The 19,362-nt window shown below is 45.7% G+C and overlaps 2 protein-coding genes across 5 annotated transcripts; one reads left to right on the top strand and one right to left on the bottom strand.

Annotated features, from left to right (window-relative positions):
- Positions 1–406: 406 nt before the first annotated feature.
- Positions 407–12,966, bottom strand: LOC141805227 (uncharacterized). Of its 4 annotated transcripts, none has more exons than XM_074690127.1 (17): positions 12,771–12,966; positions 12,499–12,561; positions 10,039–10,944; positions 9,172–9,253; positions 8,570–9,059; positions 7,404–8,468; positions 4,963–5,043; positions 4,746–4,858; positions 4,610–4,668; positions 4,440–4,529; positions 4,308–4,351; positions 4,050–4,222; positions 2,137–2,207; positions 1,906–2,051; positions 1,685–1,829; positions 1,304–1,447; positions 407–1,217 (listed from the first exon to the last, which is right to left on the bottom strand). In XM_074690127.1, the coding sequence occupies exons 3-17, from the start codon at positions 10,837–10,839 to the stop codon at positions 939–941; spliced, it is 3,783 nt and encodes a 1,260-aa protein (XP_074546228.1). In that variant the 5' UTR covers positions 10,840–10,944; positions 12,499–12,561; positions 12,771–12,966; the 3' UTR covers positions 407–938. The 4 variants fall into 4 exon arrangements, 3 of the variants coding, with proteins under 3 accessions (XP_074546228.1, XP_074546229.1, XP_074546230.1); XR_012599701.1 differs by having other exon boundaries at positions 1,080–1,217; positions 1,304–1,442; XM_074690128.1 differs by lacking the exon at positions 12,771–12,966 and having other exon boundaries at positions 12,499–12,684.
- Positions 12,967–14,276: 1,310 nt separating this feature from the next.
- LOC141805228 (uncharacterized) lies at positions 14,277–18,703 on the top strand. Its single transcript, XM_074690130.1, has 2 exons — positions 14,277–14,600; positions 15,911–18,703. The coding sequence occupies exons 1-2, from the start codon at positions 14,366–14,368 to the stop codon at positions 17,455–17,457; spliced, it is 1,782 nt and encodes a 593-aa protein (XP_074546231.1). The 5' UTR covers positions 14,277–14,365; the 3' UTR covers positions 17,458–18,703.
- Positions 18,704–19,362: the final 659 nt, after the last annotated feature.

Below are 19,362 nucleotides of genomic sequence, written 5' to 3'. Positions count from 1 at the left end.
GTGTTTGACGCCACCTGGTGACCAAAAATCACCAACAGAGATAGTGAACGAATAGAGCTTCATACGTTACTTTAACGAGTAATTAACGTGTGGGTGAGAGCCGCTGGGTCTTTGTCGTCTTCACAGAAAACTTTAAACACGTTAAAAATACAAAGTGGAAAATGTGGAGTTAAAACCAGAGATGTGAAAAAAGCTTTAAAATAATCTGAGTTTACTTCAATGATGAGTTTGTGACAGAAGACCGTCCTCCTCCTTCTGTACAGCCCACAGATCTCTGAAGGTCTGTTCCTCTCATAAAGTACAGAAACATGAAACCTCGTCTGGGCCAGAGGTCAAACGGCTTGATCAAACCCAAGAGCAAAGATTTCAGACACAAGATTTCAGCTCTTCAAATTAAAAGTGTGAGTTGTTGCAGCAGGAGCAACAGTTTATTTTTCCAGCAGAGGACAAAAAGTTGAGAATGGAGCCAACATGTAAATCAGGAAATGATGTAACAGCTACACAAACATCAGGAACAGTCACATTAACACATCTGTTTCTTCTTTACACATATAAAAACTGTAAAAGTGCTTTCAGGATTCTTTAACAGGTTTAAAACAGACAGCACCTCCTCAGACATGTGCTGGGTCACAGTACCCTCTAGTGGTCGTCTTGATAATGACACGTTTCCCTCAGAGTGAAGGAAGGGATGGAAATCTGTACCTTTCGAGTCCCAAAGAGTCCAGAGTTTGAGGAGTTTGAAGGAAAAAGCAGAATAAATAAGGTCCAGATGTTTTGTGTCGTACCACACATAAACCAGCCGTGTCCGTCCTGAGAGGACGAGAGCCGGGCATCCCTGAGCTTTACTTCATCAAAGTGCAAACACAAATGGCACGCTGAAGAGACCAGCTGGAGTCTGGTCAGCTGACAGCAGAAATGTCGGACGAGGTCGCGCTGCTTCAGGATTCCTTATTCCACCGGGGGATGATGGTCCTGCGATACGTCCGTCTCTCTGAAATGTTGCGTCGGACTTTGATCACGGTGGGAGGAGCCATCTCCACCTCCAGAGACGGGCTGGAGTAGGCCTTCTTCAGGGTGCCCTCCTCCTCTCCCTCACAGTCTGGACTCACAGCTTTATCAAAGGGGGTCAGGTCCTCGGAGGTCAACACGCCGTTGTCTGTGGTCTTCACTTTCTTCCAGGCCTGCAGCACCTGGATGAAGGTCTCGTAGCGACACACCTGAGGACGGATTTAGAGAAGAGAGCGTGTCACTTGTGTTTGGGTCTTTTCTACACTCAGGCTCAGACTCTCAGGACTTGGATCACCTCGTGCTGCAGGTACTCGGCTCTGACTCGCTGCTCTTCCAGCTCCTTGGCTTTGGCTTTCTTACCCTCTGGAAGCTGCTGCTGGCTCGATAAATCCACCTTGAAAGACTCCAGCATCTTGGCGTGAGACTGCAGCTGACTTTCCTGCACAGGAAGAAAAAGAAAGTGATTTCATGCAAATCTTTCTGAAGAACAAAGAGAAACAGGTTTGAACCATACACAAAAACAAAAACAAACATTTGAGAGGAGGTTTCAGAGAGCTGCTCTGAATCTCTGAGTTAAGACTCTGACATTTTAATGATTTTATGTACTTTAAAGTTCAAATATTCACAACGATCATCAGGGATCTGGAAATGGATCATCAGGGAAGTGTGAATCTACCAGAGTGTGCACAGACTCGGAGGCGGGGAGGATGGGCCTGCAGAACCTCCTCTGAGAGCCGACAGCGGCGGGGAACGGGGGCGAGGAGTGAAGCGCCGACACCAGGTTGATGCGGTTGATCCATGAATGCATCTCAGCTCTGGTTCTGTGAGGAGGAGAAAACACTGCTGGGCTCGTTCACACTCTGTGCAGCACTTCTCCTGAGCTGTGTCGGCACTTACGAGGCCTGGAAGAGGAACACCCTCCAGTCGGCGGTCTGCAGGCGCAGCACGTTGGGCTTCTTGGTGTACTCGGCCGCCTGCTCGGCCAGGGAGTGATGAACGCTCACCACCTCCTCGCTGGCGGCCTGATCCTTTCTGCAGTCATCCTGAAACACACGCAGGAAGTGAAACCAACAAAGTAAAGATCTCTGTGTCATTCCAACATTTCCTGACCACGCGCCTGTCACTGACCTTCTGTAAGTAAAGGACCATTCCCCTCAGCACGCCGTAGAAAGTCTTCCAGCCTCGCTTCCCCCACGGAGCTGAGGAAACATGGAGGAGAAATCTTCACCGTCAGAAAGAAACGACAGGAATCAGTGTCTGTTCCACGGTTACTACTCTACGCTGATGACACTGTGATCAGTTCAACTTTGCTTTTTATTCTACTCAACAGATTTCTATGTCATTAACTTCCTCTGGGCGCTGGAAGCTGCAGCTGGATGATACGAGCCGATCCAGTTAAAGGATGTTTCTGAGATTAAGGATCATTCAGACACAGTTTCATGTTTTATTCTGTGTTTATTCTGTCTTTATTCTGTGTTTATTCTGTCTTTATTCTGTCTTTATTCTGTCTTCATTCTGTCTTTATTCTGTCTTCATTCTGTGTTTGTTCTGTCTTTATTCTGTCTTTATTCTGTGTTTATTCTGTCTTCATTCTGTCTTTATTCTGTCTTCATTCTGTCTTTATTCTGTGTTTATTCTGTGTTTATTCTATGTTAATTCTGTGTTTATTCTGTCTTTATTCTGCCTTTATTCTGTCTTTATTCTGTGTTTGTTCTGTCTTTATTCTGTCTTTATTCTGTCTTTATTCTGTCTTTATTCTGTGTTTGTTCTGTCTTTATTCTGTGTTTATTCTGTCTTTATTCTGTGTTTGTTCTGTCTTTATTCTGTCTTTATTCTGTCTTTATTTTTACCTTTATTCTGTGTTTATTCTGTCTTTATTCTGTCTTTATTCTGTCTTTATTCTTACCCTTTTTCTGTCTTTATTCTGTCTTTATTTTTACCTTTATTCTGTGTTTATTCTGTGTTTATTCTGTGTTTATTCTGTCTTTATTCTTACCTTTATTCTGTCTTTATTCTGTCTTTATTCTGTGTTTATTCTGTCTTTATTCTGTCTTTATTCTGTGTTTGTTCTGTCTTTATTCTTTCTTTATTCTGTCTTTGTTCTGTGTTTGTGTGGTAACTCGTTTTTGGTCAGGAACTTTGTAAAACGTGCTGCTGCCTCCAACATCCTGACACTCTTCAATAAAAAATTAAAATATCAATTATTTTTAAAAATTCTGCTTCAACAAATAAATTTACAAAAGAAATTAACCAGAATGAAGCATCAGTCCATTTTTATATCAGTGTGTGTGGCTGAATTTTGGCCGAGTGTGAGAGAAAGTTTGAGAAGAAACTGAACTTTTTATTTCCTAAGCACAGCTTCAATAAGAGAAACATCTGAAGATCATCACATGGTCCAATCAGCTCGATTTAAAGATGTAATCTTACCCTAACCCTGTAACCCAAACGCTGACTAGCTTCCAGAAAAGCGGGTGTTTTTGAATTGAAATAAGTAAAAAATGTAAAAGTCCAAACTCTCCATGAGAACATTACGTAGACTACATTTCTTTGAGCTGACAGAGTTCAGAGTTTCTGCTTTGGAGCCAACGATGTCTGAAATTTTAGAAAGTGAAGAAATTTCTGCCCCAAAATTCCCAAAGAGTCAAATCTCATTTTGGATAAAACACCAAGTGTTTGTGACCTGTTTGTAGTAAAACTTCTCATCAGACTTCACATGAGCCAGAAGTGTCCGACAGGTCCAGAAAAAAGTCTCATTTTAGGAGAATAAAGGGAAAGTGACGCTCAAATCCTCAGAGGAAATGAACCTGTTGAGTTTCTGAGGACGTAGGACTAAATATAATAAACTAAAAGTTAAAGTTTCCCCTCGTTGGCAGATTTTTCCCATTTCTCTGAATGTGTGACAGAAACACTTGCTCAGGTTTTGTTTTGCAGCATACCCACTTGATGTTTAATTGATATATCTGGGTTTTTTTTGGAAATCACAGACGTTTGTCTCTTTCTTTGGAGATCTTTGCGGGTTGTGCCTTTAAATCTTCACTCACTGCGTTTGCCGTCGATGTCGGCGTGGAGCTTCCTCTGCAGAAATCCCTTTTTGACCACGGCGGCTGCTTTGTTGTGGGGGACGTCCTGGAAGGGGTTGGCCTTTGACCGCAGCTGCACGTCCTCTCCCTCGTCTTCATCGACCAACACGGCGCTCTTCAGCTCCTCCTCGTCTCTGCACATCAGAAGACAGAGACGCTGTGAGACATGACCTTTGAGGGGTCACCACAGAGCTGTTGGGTTTTTAAGAGTCCACTTACACGGCCCACTCCAGCGGCTCAGTCTTTATGGAGTTATACAGACTCTGAAATAAAAAGCGAGAGGAAAATGATCACTGAAGATAAAACCTGCTCTGACTTTGTTATCTGGAGGGAAACCAGCGAGGACTTTACTTTTAGGAAATCCTTGCTGAAGTTTTCTCCTTCATTCATCCCGTCAAGGTTGGACACAAACTTAGAGGAGGACATGGACTTTCCCACGTTCTGTAGAAAAGAGGAAAACCACGTTGGACCAAGTAGCTCAGGAAATAACGACCAAACTCTGGAGTCTCACGGTTTCCCACCTGTCCGTGTAAGTCCGTGTTGAGAAGCATCAGAGCGCAGGTGAGAGCCAGAGCAGCCCCTGAGCGAAGAGAAAACATGATCAAACCCTGACCTCCTCCGAGGACACAGGGACAGACGCCCCGGGCAGGAGCTCACCTGAGGAGGAGAAGGAGTCGGGGTTGCAGCGGTGGAAGCGGCGGGCGAAGTGCTGCAGCACGCGCTCCCTCTCCTGAGTCTCTCCGATCAGCACCACCACCTTCAGGAAAGACCTGAGGGACAGCCGGGTTAGCTGCAGCGTGATTACACCACGCTTTAAGTTTCTTTATGTCAGTGATGTCAGAGCACGCAACAACAGCTCCGCCTCCGTTCTCACCTCAGGGCATGATCCAGAGTTTGTCCGCTGAAGTCAAAGAGTCTGAGGTATTCCTCCCCGACAGCTCGGCTGAAGGCGTTACTGCAGAGAGGGAGACAGGGTTTGATTTAACATCATCATCCTCACACTATCTGAACACAAAGACAGGAAACAGGTCAGTATTAACACATCAAGGCCTCATTCGCTCTTTAGTTAAAACACTAAAAATACCACCTCCTACACTTCCCAGAATGCAACTCATCCACATCTTTTACATAATGATCAACCCCTGTAAACACTGTGAAGTGGGACTCCCACATTTTGGGAAACAGTCGTTCTGTTGGTGACCACAGAGGACGTCGAAATATCATTTCTCTTTTTGCCTGTGGCCGAAAAAATCTGCTTTCTGACAAACTCAGCTCTGCTGCTCCTCCCACAGACGCTTTTCCTGAAGACGGAGAAAAAAACACAACGGTTTAACTGGACTTATTCTCAGTCAGAGCCCAGTTTGACTCGGCACGGCCCTGGAATTAGTACAATCAGTTTACCCTGAGCTACGGTTTCTAACAGTACAGTCAGAAACAATCTGCTCACAGACGGAAACACGTTTCAATAGAAGTAATAAAAACAATCTGCTCACAGACAGGAACACATTTCAATAGAAGGAATAAAAAATAATCTGCTCACAGACAGGAACGCGTTTCAAAAGAAGTAATGAAAACAATCTGCACACAGACAGGAACACGTTTCAATAGGAGGAATAAAAATTAATCTGCTCACAGACGGGAACATGTTTCAGGAGGAGAAATAAAAAACAATCTGCTCACAGACGGGAACACGTTTTAATAGAAGGAATAAAAAACAATCTGCTCACAGACAGGAACATGTTTCAGGAGGAGAAATAAAAAACAATCTGCTCACAGACGGGAACACGTTTCAATAGAAGGAATAAAAAACAATCTGCTCACAGACGGGAACATGTTTCAGGAGGAGAAATAAAAAACAATCTGCTCACAGACGGGAACACGTTTCAATAGAAGGAATAAAAAACAATCTGCTCACAGACGGGAACATGTTTCAGGAGGAGAAGGAATAAAAAACAATCTGCTCACAGACGGGAACACGTTTCAATAGAAGGAATAAAAAACAATCTGCTCACAGACGGGAACACGTTTCAATAGAAGGAATAAAAAATGATCTGCTCACAAACGGGAACACGTTTCTGGAGGAGAAGGAATAAAAAACAATCTGCTCACAGACGGGAACACGTTTCAGAAGGAGAAGGAATAAAAAACAATCTGCTCACAGACGGGAACACGTTTCAGGAGGAGAAGGAATAAAAAACAATCTGCTCACAGACAGGAACACGTTTCAGGAGGAGAAATAAAAAACAATCTGCTCACAGACGGGAACACGTTTCAGGAGGAGAAGGAATAAAAAACAATCTGCTCACAGACAGAAACACGTTTCAGGAGGAGAAGGAATAAAAAACAATCTGCTCACAGACAGGAACACGTTTCAGGAGGAGAAGAAGTAAAAAACAATCTGCTCACTGACAGGAACACGTTCAGGAGGAGAAATAAAAAACAATCTGCTCACAGACAGGAACACGTTTCAATAGAAGGAACAAAAAAAACCAATCTGCTCACAGACAGAAACACGTTTCAGGAGGAGAAGGAATAAAAAACAATCTGCTCACAGACGGGAACACTTTTCAGGAGGAGAAGGAATAAAAAACAATCTACTCAAGGACGGGAACACGTTTCAGGAGGAGAAGGAATAAAAAACAATCTGCTCACAGACGGGAACACGTTTCAGGAGGATAAATAAAAACAATCTGCTCACAGACGGGAACACGTTTCAGAAGGAGAAGGAATAAAAAAAAATCTGCTCACAGACAGGAACACGTTTCAGGAGGAGAAGGAATAAAAAACAATCTGCTCACAGATGGGAACACGTATCAGAAGGAGAAGGAATAAAAAACAATCTGCTCACAGACAGGAACACGTTTCAATAGAAGGAATAAAAAACAATCTGCTCACAGATGGGAACACGTATCAGAAGGAGAAGGAATAAAAAACAATCTGCTCACAGACAGGAACACGTTTCAGGAGGAGAAGGAATAAATCACGCTTAGTTCAGGGTTCAGTAAATGATCCAGATTCACTGATTGAATTAAATGTTTTCTGTTGAATAGTTTAATGAAACTTGAGGAAAAAGCTGATTTTTGATGTTCCAGACGATGAAAGTTGTTTTTTTTGTTGTTTTGTTGTTTTAATGTTTTGTTGTTTTGTTGTTTTAATGTTTTGTTGTTTTGTTGTTTTGTTGTTTTGTTGTTTTGTTGGGAAGTGTTTTGTTAGAGTTAGTAACCAGACTCCTGTAGATGTGTCAGTTCAGGGTAAATGGATAAATCAGGAAAGTAAAGAAATAAAGTTTGATATAAAAAGAAGGAGTGTTCTTACTCTTTGTCTAAGTGCCTCACCACCTCCACGCGCTGGATCCCCTCCAACCTGAAGAGCCGACCAGCCAGGCGGCGAGCAGACTCTGTGTCCGCCTCTCCTCCGTTCACATGAGGCGCTGCAGCGTCCGGGGGCTTGTGCTGCACGCCGTTTGAGACGACTGTTGGTGTGTTTTTATCTTTCACACCTTCCTCCTCCTCCTCCTCCTCCTCCTCCTCCTCCTCCTCTGCAGCCTGATGTGACACCTCAGTCTCTTCGTCCTGCTGACTGAGCTCTGCCTCCTCTGGCTGCTCTGTGACCTCCTCTGGCTGCTCCGTGACCTCCTCTGGCTGCTCCTCAGACGTTTGCTGCTCGTGCTGCTCCGTCTGCTCCGTCTGCTCCGTCTGCTCCGTCTGCTCCGTCTGCTCCGTCTGCTCCGTCTGCTCCCTCTCCGCTGCCGCTCTTTGGTCTTCAGTGATGGTTTCCTGCTCAGACAGAGTGGACTCTGCAGACAGGTCTGTGCTCTCTGTCTCCATTGGGGACTCCTCGGCCTGCTCCTCTGCCTGCTCCTCTGCCTGCTCCTCTGCCTGCTCCTGAGCCTGCTCCTCTGCCTGCTCCTCTGCCTGCTCCTCGGCCTGCTCCTGAGCCTGCTCCTCGGCCTGCTCCTCGACCTGCTCCTCTGCCTGCTCCTCCTCTTGGATCTGCTCGGTCTCCTGGGTCACGTGGAGCTGCTCAGACTCCTCAGGTCGTGGTGGAGCCTCAGAGTCCGGTGAGGTCATTTCTCTCCCTGGATCTTGAGACCAGCTGATCTCCTGCAGCGCCTCGGTCGGCTCTGGTGTCTGTCCTGGGTCTTCTGTCTTTGATGGTTCCTCGATGTTTTCTGCAGCCTCTGGTTGTTCAGGGTCCAGGTTCTGGTCTACAGTTTCACACATTTCTAGCTCCACAGTCTGTGCTGGGGGATCCTCTTCTCGTGGCTCTATGGATTTCCTCTGGTCCTCTGAACCCTCAGCCTGCTGCCGATCAGAGAGCGTCTCTGAGTTTACAGTTTGTCTCTTCTCATCAGTTTGTTGTGGCTCCGCACTGAGCTCCCTGAGAGAGAGGATGGAAAAGCTCCGTAGTTATTATAAACATCACACACATCACAGCATGATCAACACACAGGGACGCTCTCTCAACTTCATCACACTTACGCCTCAGTCAGACAGCTGCCAGCTTCTATCACTTCACTTTCTTCCTCCTTTACCGGCTCTTCCTCCTCTAGCAGCTCCTCCTCTACTGGCTCTTCCTCCTCCTCCTCCTCTTTCAGCTCCTCCTCTATCAGCTCCTCTTCCTCTATCAGCTCCTCCTCTTCTACCGGCTCTTCTTCCTCTTTCAGCTCCTCCTCTATCAGCTCTTCTTCCTCTAGCAGCTCTTCCTCCTCTAGCAGCTCCTCCTCTATCAGCTCTTCCTCCTCTATCAGCTCCTCCTCCTCTACCAGCTCTTCCTCCTCTCCTAGCTCAGCTCCTTCCTTGTCTGTGTCTTCGGTCTCGATGTCGTTGGACAGAGTCTGCTCCTCCTCTGACTCCCTCTGCTCTGTCAGCAGACCCACAGACTCCCCCTGTTCCTCCTCTGGTTTCTCGTCTGTCAGACCGTGGCCCTCGCCTTCTGGGGCGTCTTCCTCTTGAGCAGACGTGATGATGACTGAGGACAGAACGAAGAGGGTCAAAATGTTTTCTGTTAAATCTGAACAAAGGCTCGAACATTCAGACTGAGCGACGGATGAAGAAGAAGAGCCTCAGTTAGACCTGCTTACCGCGGTCGCTGCGTGGCAGCTCTGGGGCGGTTTCTTCCTCTTCCTGAGTCGTCGCCTCGCGCTCGCCGGCAGCATCACATGGCTGAAAATTGCAACACGACCAGATGATGAGCTGTGAGTGGGGGCTCAATATACAGAGAAAGACTGAAGTGAATGAGAGGATTTCTTCAGAGCAGAGGGATCATCTGTCCACGCAGCAGTTTAACTTGATGAGAAATAAAGAAATCAGCTTTAAGACGAGCTGCCAAACGTTCAAAGAAGGAGGAAACGCTCGTTTTAGATCAAAACACCAGAAAAAAACAAACTTCCTGAAAGACGATTTGAAGTGAAATACACTGAATTAAAAAAATATACAATTCAACTGTTGAAGTAGTTTTAATGTGAATAAATGTCTCAAGAAAATAAAAATATGCAATTTATGTATAAAAATTACCCATTATCAGAGAATTATGATTAATGTGATGTTTTCTGATTCAAAGTAAAGTGTGTTTATTAAAAATCATAGTTTTCAGTATTGTCATGAATTAAATGGGCTGAAGGCTGCATTTCTGGACCAAGAGCTGTGGTTTGGTTTGGTTCATGTCTCTTCCTCTTGTTTTTACCTGTTTGTTGAGTCTCAGTCGTTAAAGTGGTTAAAATGTGTTTGTAACTGATGTTTATGTTTACAGGGAAAGTGTTAGTTTGAAGTCAAGCATCTTCTAAATCCTGAAACCAGTTTTAAGTTTAATGAAAGACGCAGTTTGTGATCCTGATCAGCAGCAGCTCGAGGCTCACGGAGCGAAGCGTGGACAGATGTGGACGGAGAGAAATGTCAGAAAAAAAGGAGATCAGGGTTAAAGACAGGAAACAGGTTTAAAGTCCTCTCACCTCACAGCTGTCCTCCTTCAGGAGCTCGTACTCAGACCCGTCCTCCGTCTCTCTGACCTCCTCTCTGACCTCCTCTCTGGCCTCCTCTCTGGCCTCCTCTCTGACCTCCTCCCTGACCTCCTCCCTGACCTCCTCTCTGACCTCCTCTCTGACCTCCTCTCTGACCTCCTCTCTGACCTCCTCTCTGACCTCTCTGGCCTCCTCTCTGACCTCCTCTCTGGCCTCCTCTCTGGCCTCCTCTCTGGCCTCCTCTCTGGCCTCCTCTCTGATCTCCTCTCTGGCCTCCTCTCTGACCTCCTCTCTGACCTCTCTGGCCTCCTCTCTGACCTCCTCTCTAACCTCCTCTCTGACCTCCTCTCTGACCTCCTCTCTGGCCTCCTCTCTGACCTCCTCTCTGACCTCCTCCCTGAAAAGCTCCTCCTCTCCGTCCTCTGCCGGCTGAAGTGAGGGGGAAGTGGCGCCTACGCTCGTCACGTCAGCACGGTCCAGCTCATTGGCCAAGCTGCTGTGAGTCACAGCTGAAGGCGTCTCTGCAGAGGTGTCGGGCATGTCCCACTGCACCGTGGCGAAGGACAGCAGAGGACTGGTGCACGCCACGGGGCGCACCGGCCATATGATCTGCTCCCACTGCTCGGCCTCCTCAGGAGAGGCTCTGTCCGCCTTCAGGGAAAGATCTGCGTCCTCAGAGACCCTCAGATCCTGCTGTCCTCTGCTGATCCACTGCTGGTCTGAGGATGGCGAGGAGTCCTGTGGAGGAGCTGTAACATCTGGCAGAGAGGAGCAGGCGTGTTCCTCCTCCATCAGTCAGCTCCTTTGTTGTGGTGGAAAACCGTGTAGTTGTGAATGTCGTCCTAGGAAACGTCCTCCTCTGCTGCTCGAAGCATCATCATGTTGAGAAACTTGCGTCTGAAAAAAAAGAAGAGTTGTTTCAGTTTACTCGTCCGTCTGAGGCGACACATGAAACTCCGTCTTTCTGCAGCCTGACACTGTGAAACAACAGATGATAAATTATTCACTGAGTTCATGAACTGTTTGACTGCTACGAGCACACACACAGAGTTTGGGGAACCTCCAAGAGGAACATCTGATTACCTCACAGACAAGAAGAGCATTCATAAAACTGTTTTTGGTCATATGAACGTGAAACTGGAGAGGAGAGCGTTTTAAAACCAGACTCAAGGCTGAAACGAGTGAGAATAAAACCCGAGCACTCACCACTGAAGCAATAATCCAGCTCACAGTAAAGTTTTCTTTTTGTTTCAGATCAAACTTCTCTTTTGACTTCGCAGTGTGTCTTCACAGATTTGCACTGCAACAGACTTTTAGTGACATGCAACAAAAGCAAGTCTGTACTTCCTGACCACAGACAGAAAATGAGCCCAGCGCGGGGGGGGGGGACAGAGACGGGGAGTTGGGGGTGCTGTGGTGATTGGAGCAGTGCTGGGTGGTGTTTAACAGTCTGTTTATCATTTTATCTCCACGCTGCACTCTGGACCAAGGATAAAAATGAAAAGCAGTCAGAGCTGCAGCTTCATGCTGTCGACACAAACCAAGGGCATCTCTCTCTGCCAGCAGCAGCTCAGAGGAAAAAGGAAAAACAATCCTTCTTTATCATGAATTACTTCTTACCCACTTCAATCCAACTTTCCTTTTACCTCTCATTTACTTCACTCCTGTTTTAAACGTTACTTTTCTGTCTTTCTTCAATTTTCTGTTCGTGACGCGCAACCTACATCCGGGACAGACCCTGACCACATTTCCTGTGTGGGCGCTCACGTCTCACTTCCTGTCAGGGTGCAACAAGTGTGACAGTATAAGAGTTAACTCAGGTTAGAAAAAACAAGAGCCGCTGTAAAACAGTCAGTTTACCTTTTCTGAGTCAGGTTATCTTTTCTGAGAAAGTGATTTTTATAATAAATATGGCCGACATGTCACCAAACTGTCCAGATTACAGCCTCTGTTATTCTTATAACCAACATGAGGACTTGAAATGATAACACAGATAATCCTCTGTGTGGTATCAGCACTGGGAGCGCTGTTGACACTAAACACTTGATAAATGCTCACATGTCTGTGGAGAAGGATCTGAGGGGTTTACCTTCACCTAAAGGAGCAAACCAAGTGTCTGAAGCAGCACATTAAAGTTTAAACTGTAAGAGGAGATCAGGAGAAGTCGCTTCTCGTACACGGGAAGTTTACACAGCACATTACACTCTGCATGTGAACACGGCGCTAAAGGAGAAGTACCAAAATAAAAAGGAAAACATGGCAGAGAGGATAAAACCAAAAGAGGAACAGTGGCACCTAGTGAAAGCTGAGAAAAGACCCAAATATAATCAGTTTATGTTTCCAGTGTTCATGGAAGAAACGATAAACACAGCTCAGTGAGCCACTCATCACCATGAAGCTGCAGGAACACATGTGACAAAACCTCCAAGAAGTGAGAGAAGCATGACTTACCCCCTCCAGGCTCTTCAGAGAAACATCATATGACCAGCCAGCGCGTGAGGTTTGAAGTCAAGTCTGTGGGAAGGAGAGGAACACCACTGTGCTAAACTGGGTTTATAGTTCTGTCAGGGAGCCCTGCCTTCACAGAGACACAGACACACACAGACACACACACACACACACACACACACTCACACACACTCACACACACTCACTCACACAAGCATACAAACAACCCTCAGTTGAGTATGTCTCAACCTGCTGCACACACAAACAAGCCTCACATCCGCTCTTTTGAAGCTGCGCAGGGTTTTAGTCTGTGGTCTTGCATAAAGATGCATGCGAGTCACAAATCCAAGTCTGGACCGGGTCCTCCGCCTTCTTCTTGGCACTTCCTGTCCATTTTGAAAAGATCAAGACCAGACTTCCGTCTCCCGCTCTCCTGTTTGTCTCTACGGCGGTGGAAAAAAGAGTCACAAACTGAAGAGGACGCACAGTAGGAGAAAGCTGTAAGTGGCTACCCAGAGACAGAAAAGGCAGATTGTGATTGGCAGATGACTCAGGAGCTCAGAGACACCTGAGAGGCCCTCAGCCCACGCCCACAACCCTGAAGGCATGCAAGCACACATACAGGTCAGGTGAAGGGAGCGGCTCAGCTTCATTCCTGCAACTGACACAAGGAATGATGTGGTAAAACCAGAAGGTCTCAGGATTCACTGTCATTAGCTGTGCTGAATTACCTGTGCGGTACCTGTTAGCATAGCCTGACTGTGCTGGAGTCTGGCTTCCAGCAGAAAAGCCAGTTTAACCTCAAAAGCTTTCCTGTTGGAGCGTCACTCAGAGGGATGTCTCTCTGTGAGCTGCACCTCCCCCAGGTCTATAATCCCCATCATATCTGTAGAAACACAGCTTCACGTTTGTCCAAATTTATCAGTTAGTTCCAACAGAGGAGACAGACATATCAACATCACCTAATAGAAATACAATTATTATAATTATGATTATAATTATTATGATTATCATTTTGCATTGAAGTCTTTTCTCCCAGCCTTGGTCAGACTGCAGAATCAGTCTCTCTGATCATGAGTCCACTTTTAGTCCTGTTAATGCTGAAATCCTTTGTCTAATGAACACACAGTAACTCATATCTTTACTGTTATTTATAACGTTTGTAAACTTTCTGTAATTTTACTCTTGTGGGACTAATCATGTCTTATCTCATAATAATCAACAGGATATGTTGCAGCTTGTTTAAAATGAAATAACACGAGACAAGCATGAGATGAAAAATAATCATAAGCTTTTCGAGTTAAAAGGTTTTAGCATCTTGTTTAGCAGGTAGCACATTTGATAAAACGGAGCTTTAGCTTAACAACAAGCTGGTGTAACTGGTTAATAATTGATAATGTATATATGACTTTTTCCTGTTCATACTGTGAGAATTAACAACAAACGACATGTAAAATATTGGAAGTGAAGCTGTTAGCAGCATTAGCTTAGCGTTGGTTCCCTAGTTTTAGAGAGACACCCTGAAGATGAAAATACGCCGCGAGTAGTTTTCACTAACTGTTGTTACTTGAAGTTTTTTGTGAAATAAGTAGTTTAAACTCTTTGAGTACTGTGTTTTTTCCAGCTTGTTGTCATTAAAGCACTTTTATCACCACGGTGGCAAACTTCTGCCTTTCTAACGGGGCACCGACTCCACCCCAAACCGCTGGAGGCGCCGGAGAGCAGCCGGCCGTTTGCAGACCCAGACTGTGTTCTTACGTCATACTCATGCGACAGTCTCTGCTTTGTTTGTTCCGTACACGGCGGCAGAGCTGCACACACACACACACACACACACCTCCACACACTGTCAGCTGTAAACAAACCGCTCATGTTGTCCTCTACAGCTTCCTGCTCCCGGTCCAACATGGCCAGACCCAAAGACCTGAAAGTCTTTCTCGAGTCTTCCCTGAACGAGATCTTTAAAGCGACTGTCAGTGACATCCTGGATTCAGTGGACCAGACTCTGTCCGACTACCAGGACACGATCCGGAGGGTTGAGTGTGAAAACGAAGGCCTGAAGCGGCTGGTGTTTGCACGGAGGAGCGCGGAGTCTGCGTCTGCAGGTAGGACAGTGTGTGTGTGTGTGTGTGTGTGTGTGTGTGTGTGTGTGTGTGTGTGTGTGTGTGCGTGTGTGTATGTGTGTGCGTGTGTGTGCGTGTGTTTGTGTGTGTGTGTGTGTGTGTGTGTGTGTGTGTGTGCGTGTGTGTGTGTGTGTGTGTGTGTGTGTGTGTGTGTGTGTGTGTGTGTGTGTGTGTGTGTGTGTGTGTGCGTGTGTGTATGTGTGTGCGTGTGTGTGCGTGCGTTTGTGTGCGTGTGTGTGTGTGTGTGTGTGTGTGTGTGTGTGTGTGTGTGTGTGTGTGTGTTTGTCATGCTGTCAGGTAACCGTGTCGGGATGTGAGGTGTGTGTTAACCTGGACTGGTACCCTGAAGGAGACCACAACCCGTGGAAACCCGTCAGTCCCAGAACATTTCCTCTGAAGCTGTGAGAGTGTGTATCCGCACAGAGCCGAGCTTCAAACATCACAGCTCCTCACACTGCAGGCACCGAAACTTCAGAGATGTCCCTGAAAGAGAGTTTGCCTGAAGTTAGTTATAATATCAGTAACTTTATTTACAAAGCAGTTTTCTCTGCATGCACCAAAGTATCACTCATAGCCTCAGAAACAGATGTTTATTTATTTATTTATTTATTTATCTATCTATCTATAACTTTTCCTTAATCAGGAAAGGGCTCGTTGAGTTTGAAAATCTCTTTTCCAAAAGTGTCCTGTCCAAGACAGACAACAGCACAGTTACATAATAACAGCAGACACAAAAACCCTTTGAACAGCAGTAGATATAACAACTACCTCCAAGATGGAAAACATCACACGAAGCATTTGAAACATCTGCAGACAGATGCATCAGCCTTCAAACCATTCAAGATCTGCTGAAAATCATCCAATGGTGGTAACAGTAATAAAGCAGAACAAAAAAGTTATTTAATTAAAAGCTTGATTTAAGAGACAGGTTTCAGTTTGGCCCTGAAAACGCAGAGAGCCCACCTGTTGGATGTCTGAGGCAGAAAGTTCCAGATGGGGGCAAAAAAACATGACGTTTGTGATTGAACTGAAATACAAAAAGAAATAAGATCTTCAATGAAATGGAGAGCTTTAAAAACAAAATCAATTTAAAATCAATTCTGAAAAGGCTCAGGAAACCAGCTGCGTCATAAGGAGATGGATGATGTTATGTTTTCTTTTTACGCGTCTAAACGTTTTGAAATTTGAAGATGATAAAAAAGATAAAGCAGAGTACTCACAGCAGACAGAGCAGAATGTGTGAAAACACTCAATCCCTTTAATTTCCATTTGTTTATTGTTTGACATTCCAGATACTCATGATCAAGACTCCTCCGACTACTTTTCCACCTCCGAATGGGACAATGCCTCCATCAACTCCACCCAGGGCTCATTCAAGGTGTCCATATGTAGCAGTGACAAGAAGAGCTTCAGGAGGAGGCAGAAGGTCAAGCTGATGGAAAACAGTCCCTCTGCCTCCTGTCCACCACAGGCCCATGATTCACCAGGAGCCCCGTGTCTGGACTCAGCAGACGCCAGCGTCTCAACCAGGGACAGGGTCTGTGTAAAAACAGAACCAAACCAGGGGGAAAGTGAAGCTATCGACCTCTCCCAACCTTCCTCTCTTCTCAATCTGACAACAAGGCCGATCAAAGATGAGCACACAGAGGTGAACTGTCACGGTGATGAGACATACGTGCCTCTGCTGCCATCTACAGGCCTGCAACCACACAGCCAGGATGAGAAGAGCCTCGTGAGAGACGGTGCTGTTTCTGACAGCCTCATACAGGAGGTACAGCAAATTAAGACAGAGGAAGAGGAGCAGAGTGAGGTTTTACAGAGCAGTGATCATCTCTCCAGTGAAGAGCTGAAGTGTGAGTTACCATCTGGGGTAAAGCTGAAGGCAGCAGGCAGTCTGCTCGAGGGAGTGACCCCTAAAGAAACTCATTCACCAGCTGATCCTGCAGACGAGGTTCCTGACAACGTTCTACGATGTCCCTCCTGTCCTAAAACATTTAGTCGAGCTACCTCGCTCAGTGTTCACCTCAGGACACACACCGGTGAAAAAGCCCACACTTGCTGTTACTGTGGGAAACTCTTTGGCCGTGCCGACCTCCTCAGATCCCACAAGAGAACTCACACAGGAGAGAGACCTTACACCTGCAACCTGTGCACTAAAACATACGCCCACCCCAGCCAGCTCAAGATACACAAGCGCACCCACACCGGGGAGAGGCCGTACTCCTGCACCCACTGCGGGAGGCGCTTCAACGAGCCCAACCAGCTCAAAGTCCACCTGCGGACTCACACCGGGGAGAAGCCGTACAGCTGCAAGGAGTGTGGAAAGTCCTTCAGCAACGCAGGAAACCTCCGAATACACGAGAGGATCCACACGGGGGAGAAGCCGTACTGCTGCACGCAGTGCGGGAAGAGATTCAACGGCTTAGGTGACCTGAAGACACACAACAGGATTCACACAGGGGAGCGCCCGTACAGCTGCAAGCTGTGCAAGAAGACCTTCAGCCAGACCGGCCACCTCACCATTCACATGCGCATGCACACCGGAGAGAGACCCTACAGCTGCGACCAGTGCGGCAAGTCGTTCACGGTGGCCAGCAGCCTCAAACTGCACCAGAGGACTCACACGGGAGAGAAGGCGTACATCTGCTCCTACTGCACCAAAAGCTTCAGCAGGGCGGGCCACCTGAAGAGACACGAGCAGGTTCACACCAAAGACCGCTTCTTCATCTGCCACCTGTGTGGGAAGAGCTACAGCGACCACTCGTCTCTGAGGAAGCACCTGAAGAGACACGTGAGCACAGCAGCCAAGAGCCTGAGCAAGAGCAGCCCCGAGGCATGAATGGACCCCATGGGAGGAACAGGAAGTCCACTTCAATCCAGGTCCGCTCCCATCAAGGTCTACTTCTTCTCATCTCTCCTCCAGAGCTCCCAGACTCCAACAATCAGTGGGACAAAAACAGATTCTTTCATTTGCTTTGACGAACTTTACACTTCCTCATTGTTCATGACTTCAAATCAGTTTTTCTTAGAGGTGTCTTAGTCCGATATTGATATCTGGTATCGGTACGATATCAGCAAAAAAACAAGTATCAGTATCGTATCAGAACGTATCTAAAATCTCTGATATAAGCAGTTTCTGTTCCCCATTGGTTAATAATAAATGGGTCAGTTTTTCCTCATACCTCCTGTTGCTGACGACTGTTCTTTGTTTGAATAATATCACTTAATCAAGCCTTTTATAACATGACAAACTGCAGAATAGGGAATAAAGTATGCATGTTTAATACTGATATCGTATCTGATAAATATCGGTATCAGCCAATACTCAATGCTGCAGTATCAGTATCGGAAGTGAAAATGTGATATCAGGACATCCCTAGTTTGTCTTCCTCCTCTGTTCGTGTGAAATGATCGAATCTGTTATATTCATGCTGTCTGAAAAGCTGGGCCTTTCAGTGAAACTGAACTTTTTTGTTGTATTAATGTTTGCAAAGATACAGCTTCAGGAGGAGATGTCAGTATTTACCTGCTGTTGGACTGTAAGGTAAGTCCAGATCTTTATCTGTGCTTCATGATTATTTAATTTGTCTCCAATGATATTGTCTGGAGACGGCCGTGTAAAAAGGTACGGACTGAAAACGGGACGTGAAATGTCCTCCCTGAGTCAGAAGAAAAAATCAGTCTGAGTGTTTAATAAAGAAGATGTTTCTGCACGTGTTTAAACATTTCCTGTAGCCCAGGAAGGGATGGTGAAAACCCTGAATGTATTGTTGTATATAGCTCTAACTGTAGCGGCAGCGACTTGTGTGATGATGTTACTGATGACTGTGTTACCATTAATAATCACTATCAGCTGCTCATCACACATTGACACTTGATAAGTAACCCACGCTGAGCAGTGAACGTCTGACTCCTGAAAGGTTTCCTTCACCTCCTGTCACCCAAAGTCTGTCAGGAGGACAGCGTCAGGTTTCTGACCGTGGCAGCAGCTGGATGTTACAGACGGGAGGCGATGTGAGTGTTTGCTGTAATGAGTAAGTTGTGATTTATATGTGTGTCTGTGTCTAAATTAAAGAGGAACATTAACCAGGTCAGAGTTCATGTTTTATTTACTCTTTTTACTTTTTACAGTAAATACCAAAAGAAGAGCACAGGTTCAGTCAAACACAAACATCGTACAAACATGAAACACGATGAAGAAAACGGAGGTTTACACGTGTTCACTGCAGCATGAAACTGAAAAGGTGAGCACATGAAGGTTTATGTTTTCATCACACATCACAGCGTGACTCCGGTTTCTTCTTCCTGTTAACACAATCACTAAACGATAAATAAAGCTTCTTCATGGCGTCATGAAACACGTGAAGTAAAGAGCAGGCTTCACTGACGGAGGTGTGTTAGACCACGGACTTCACTTTTCTGCTTCAACGCGTCTGATCGGCTGCGTTTGTGAAAAGGAGTCATGATCATCCATAGGTTGGTATTTCTCAGCCTGAGGATTTAAAAACTCATATTTCTCTCTGATGGTGTCCTCTTTTTGTCAGTACTGGTGTTTTTATGACAACAAGAATCAGGAAATCTCTCCATGTCTGCTGTTTCCAGTGTTTCTGTTGTTTACTTTTTGTTTTATGTTTTAAAGAATCATCTGCTGCTTTTACTGATGAGAGGAGAAACTAAACATCATCAAAACTGATCTTACTTTTTCATTCAGAAGTCTAATTTTCATATTTATTGTTTTTTTTAG

The sequence above is a fragment of the Halichoeres trimaculatus genome, unplaced genomic scaffold (genome assembly GCF_033239565.1).
Source record: "Halichoeres trimaculatus isolate MK-OKI-2021-1 unplaced genomic scaffold, fHalTri1.1 fHalTri1_scaffold_16, whole genome shotgun sequence".
Taxonomy (NCBI): Eukaryota; Metazoa; Chordata; class Actinopteri; order Labriformes; family Labridae; genus Halichoeres; species Halichoeres trimaculatus.
This window is presented reverse-complemented; position numbering and strand designations above follow the sequence as displayed.

What these genes read in the sequence shown, in the direction of transcription:
- LOC141805227 (XM_074690127.1), bottom strand. Translation starts at nt 10,839, where the DNA reads ATGGAGGAGGAACACGCCTGCTCCTCTCTGCCAGATGTTACAGCTCCT. An exon ending in TGAAGGAGGACAGCTGTGAG is followed by an intron (nt 9,254 to 10,038) that starts GTGAGAGGACTT and finishes TGCAATTTTCAG; the next exon opens with CCATGTGATGCTGCCGGCGA. An exon ending in CCGAGTCTGTGCACACTCTG is followed by an intron (nt 1,448 to 1,684) that starts GTAGATTCACAC and finishes CTTCCTGTGCAG; the next exon opens with GAAAGTCAGCTGCAGTCTCA.
- LOC141805228 (XM_074690130.1), top strand. Translation starts at nt 14,366, where the DNA reads ATGTTGTCCTCTACAGCTTCCTGCTCCCGGTCCAACATGGCCAGACCC. An exon ending in CGCGGAGTCTGCGTCTGCAG is followed by an intron (nt 14,601 to 15,910) that starts GTAGGACAGTGT and finishes TTGACATTCCAG; the next exon opens with ATACTCATGATCAAGACTCC.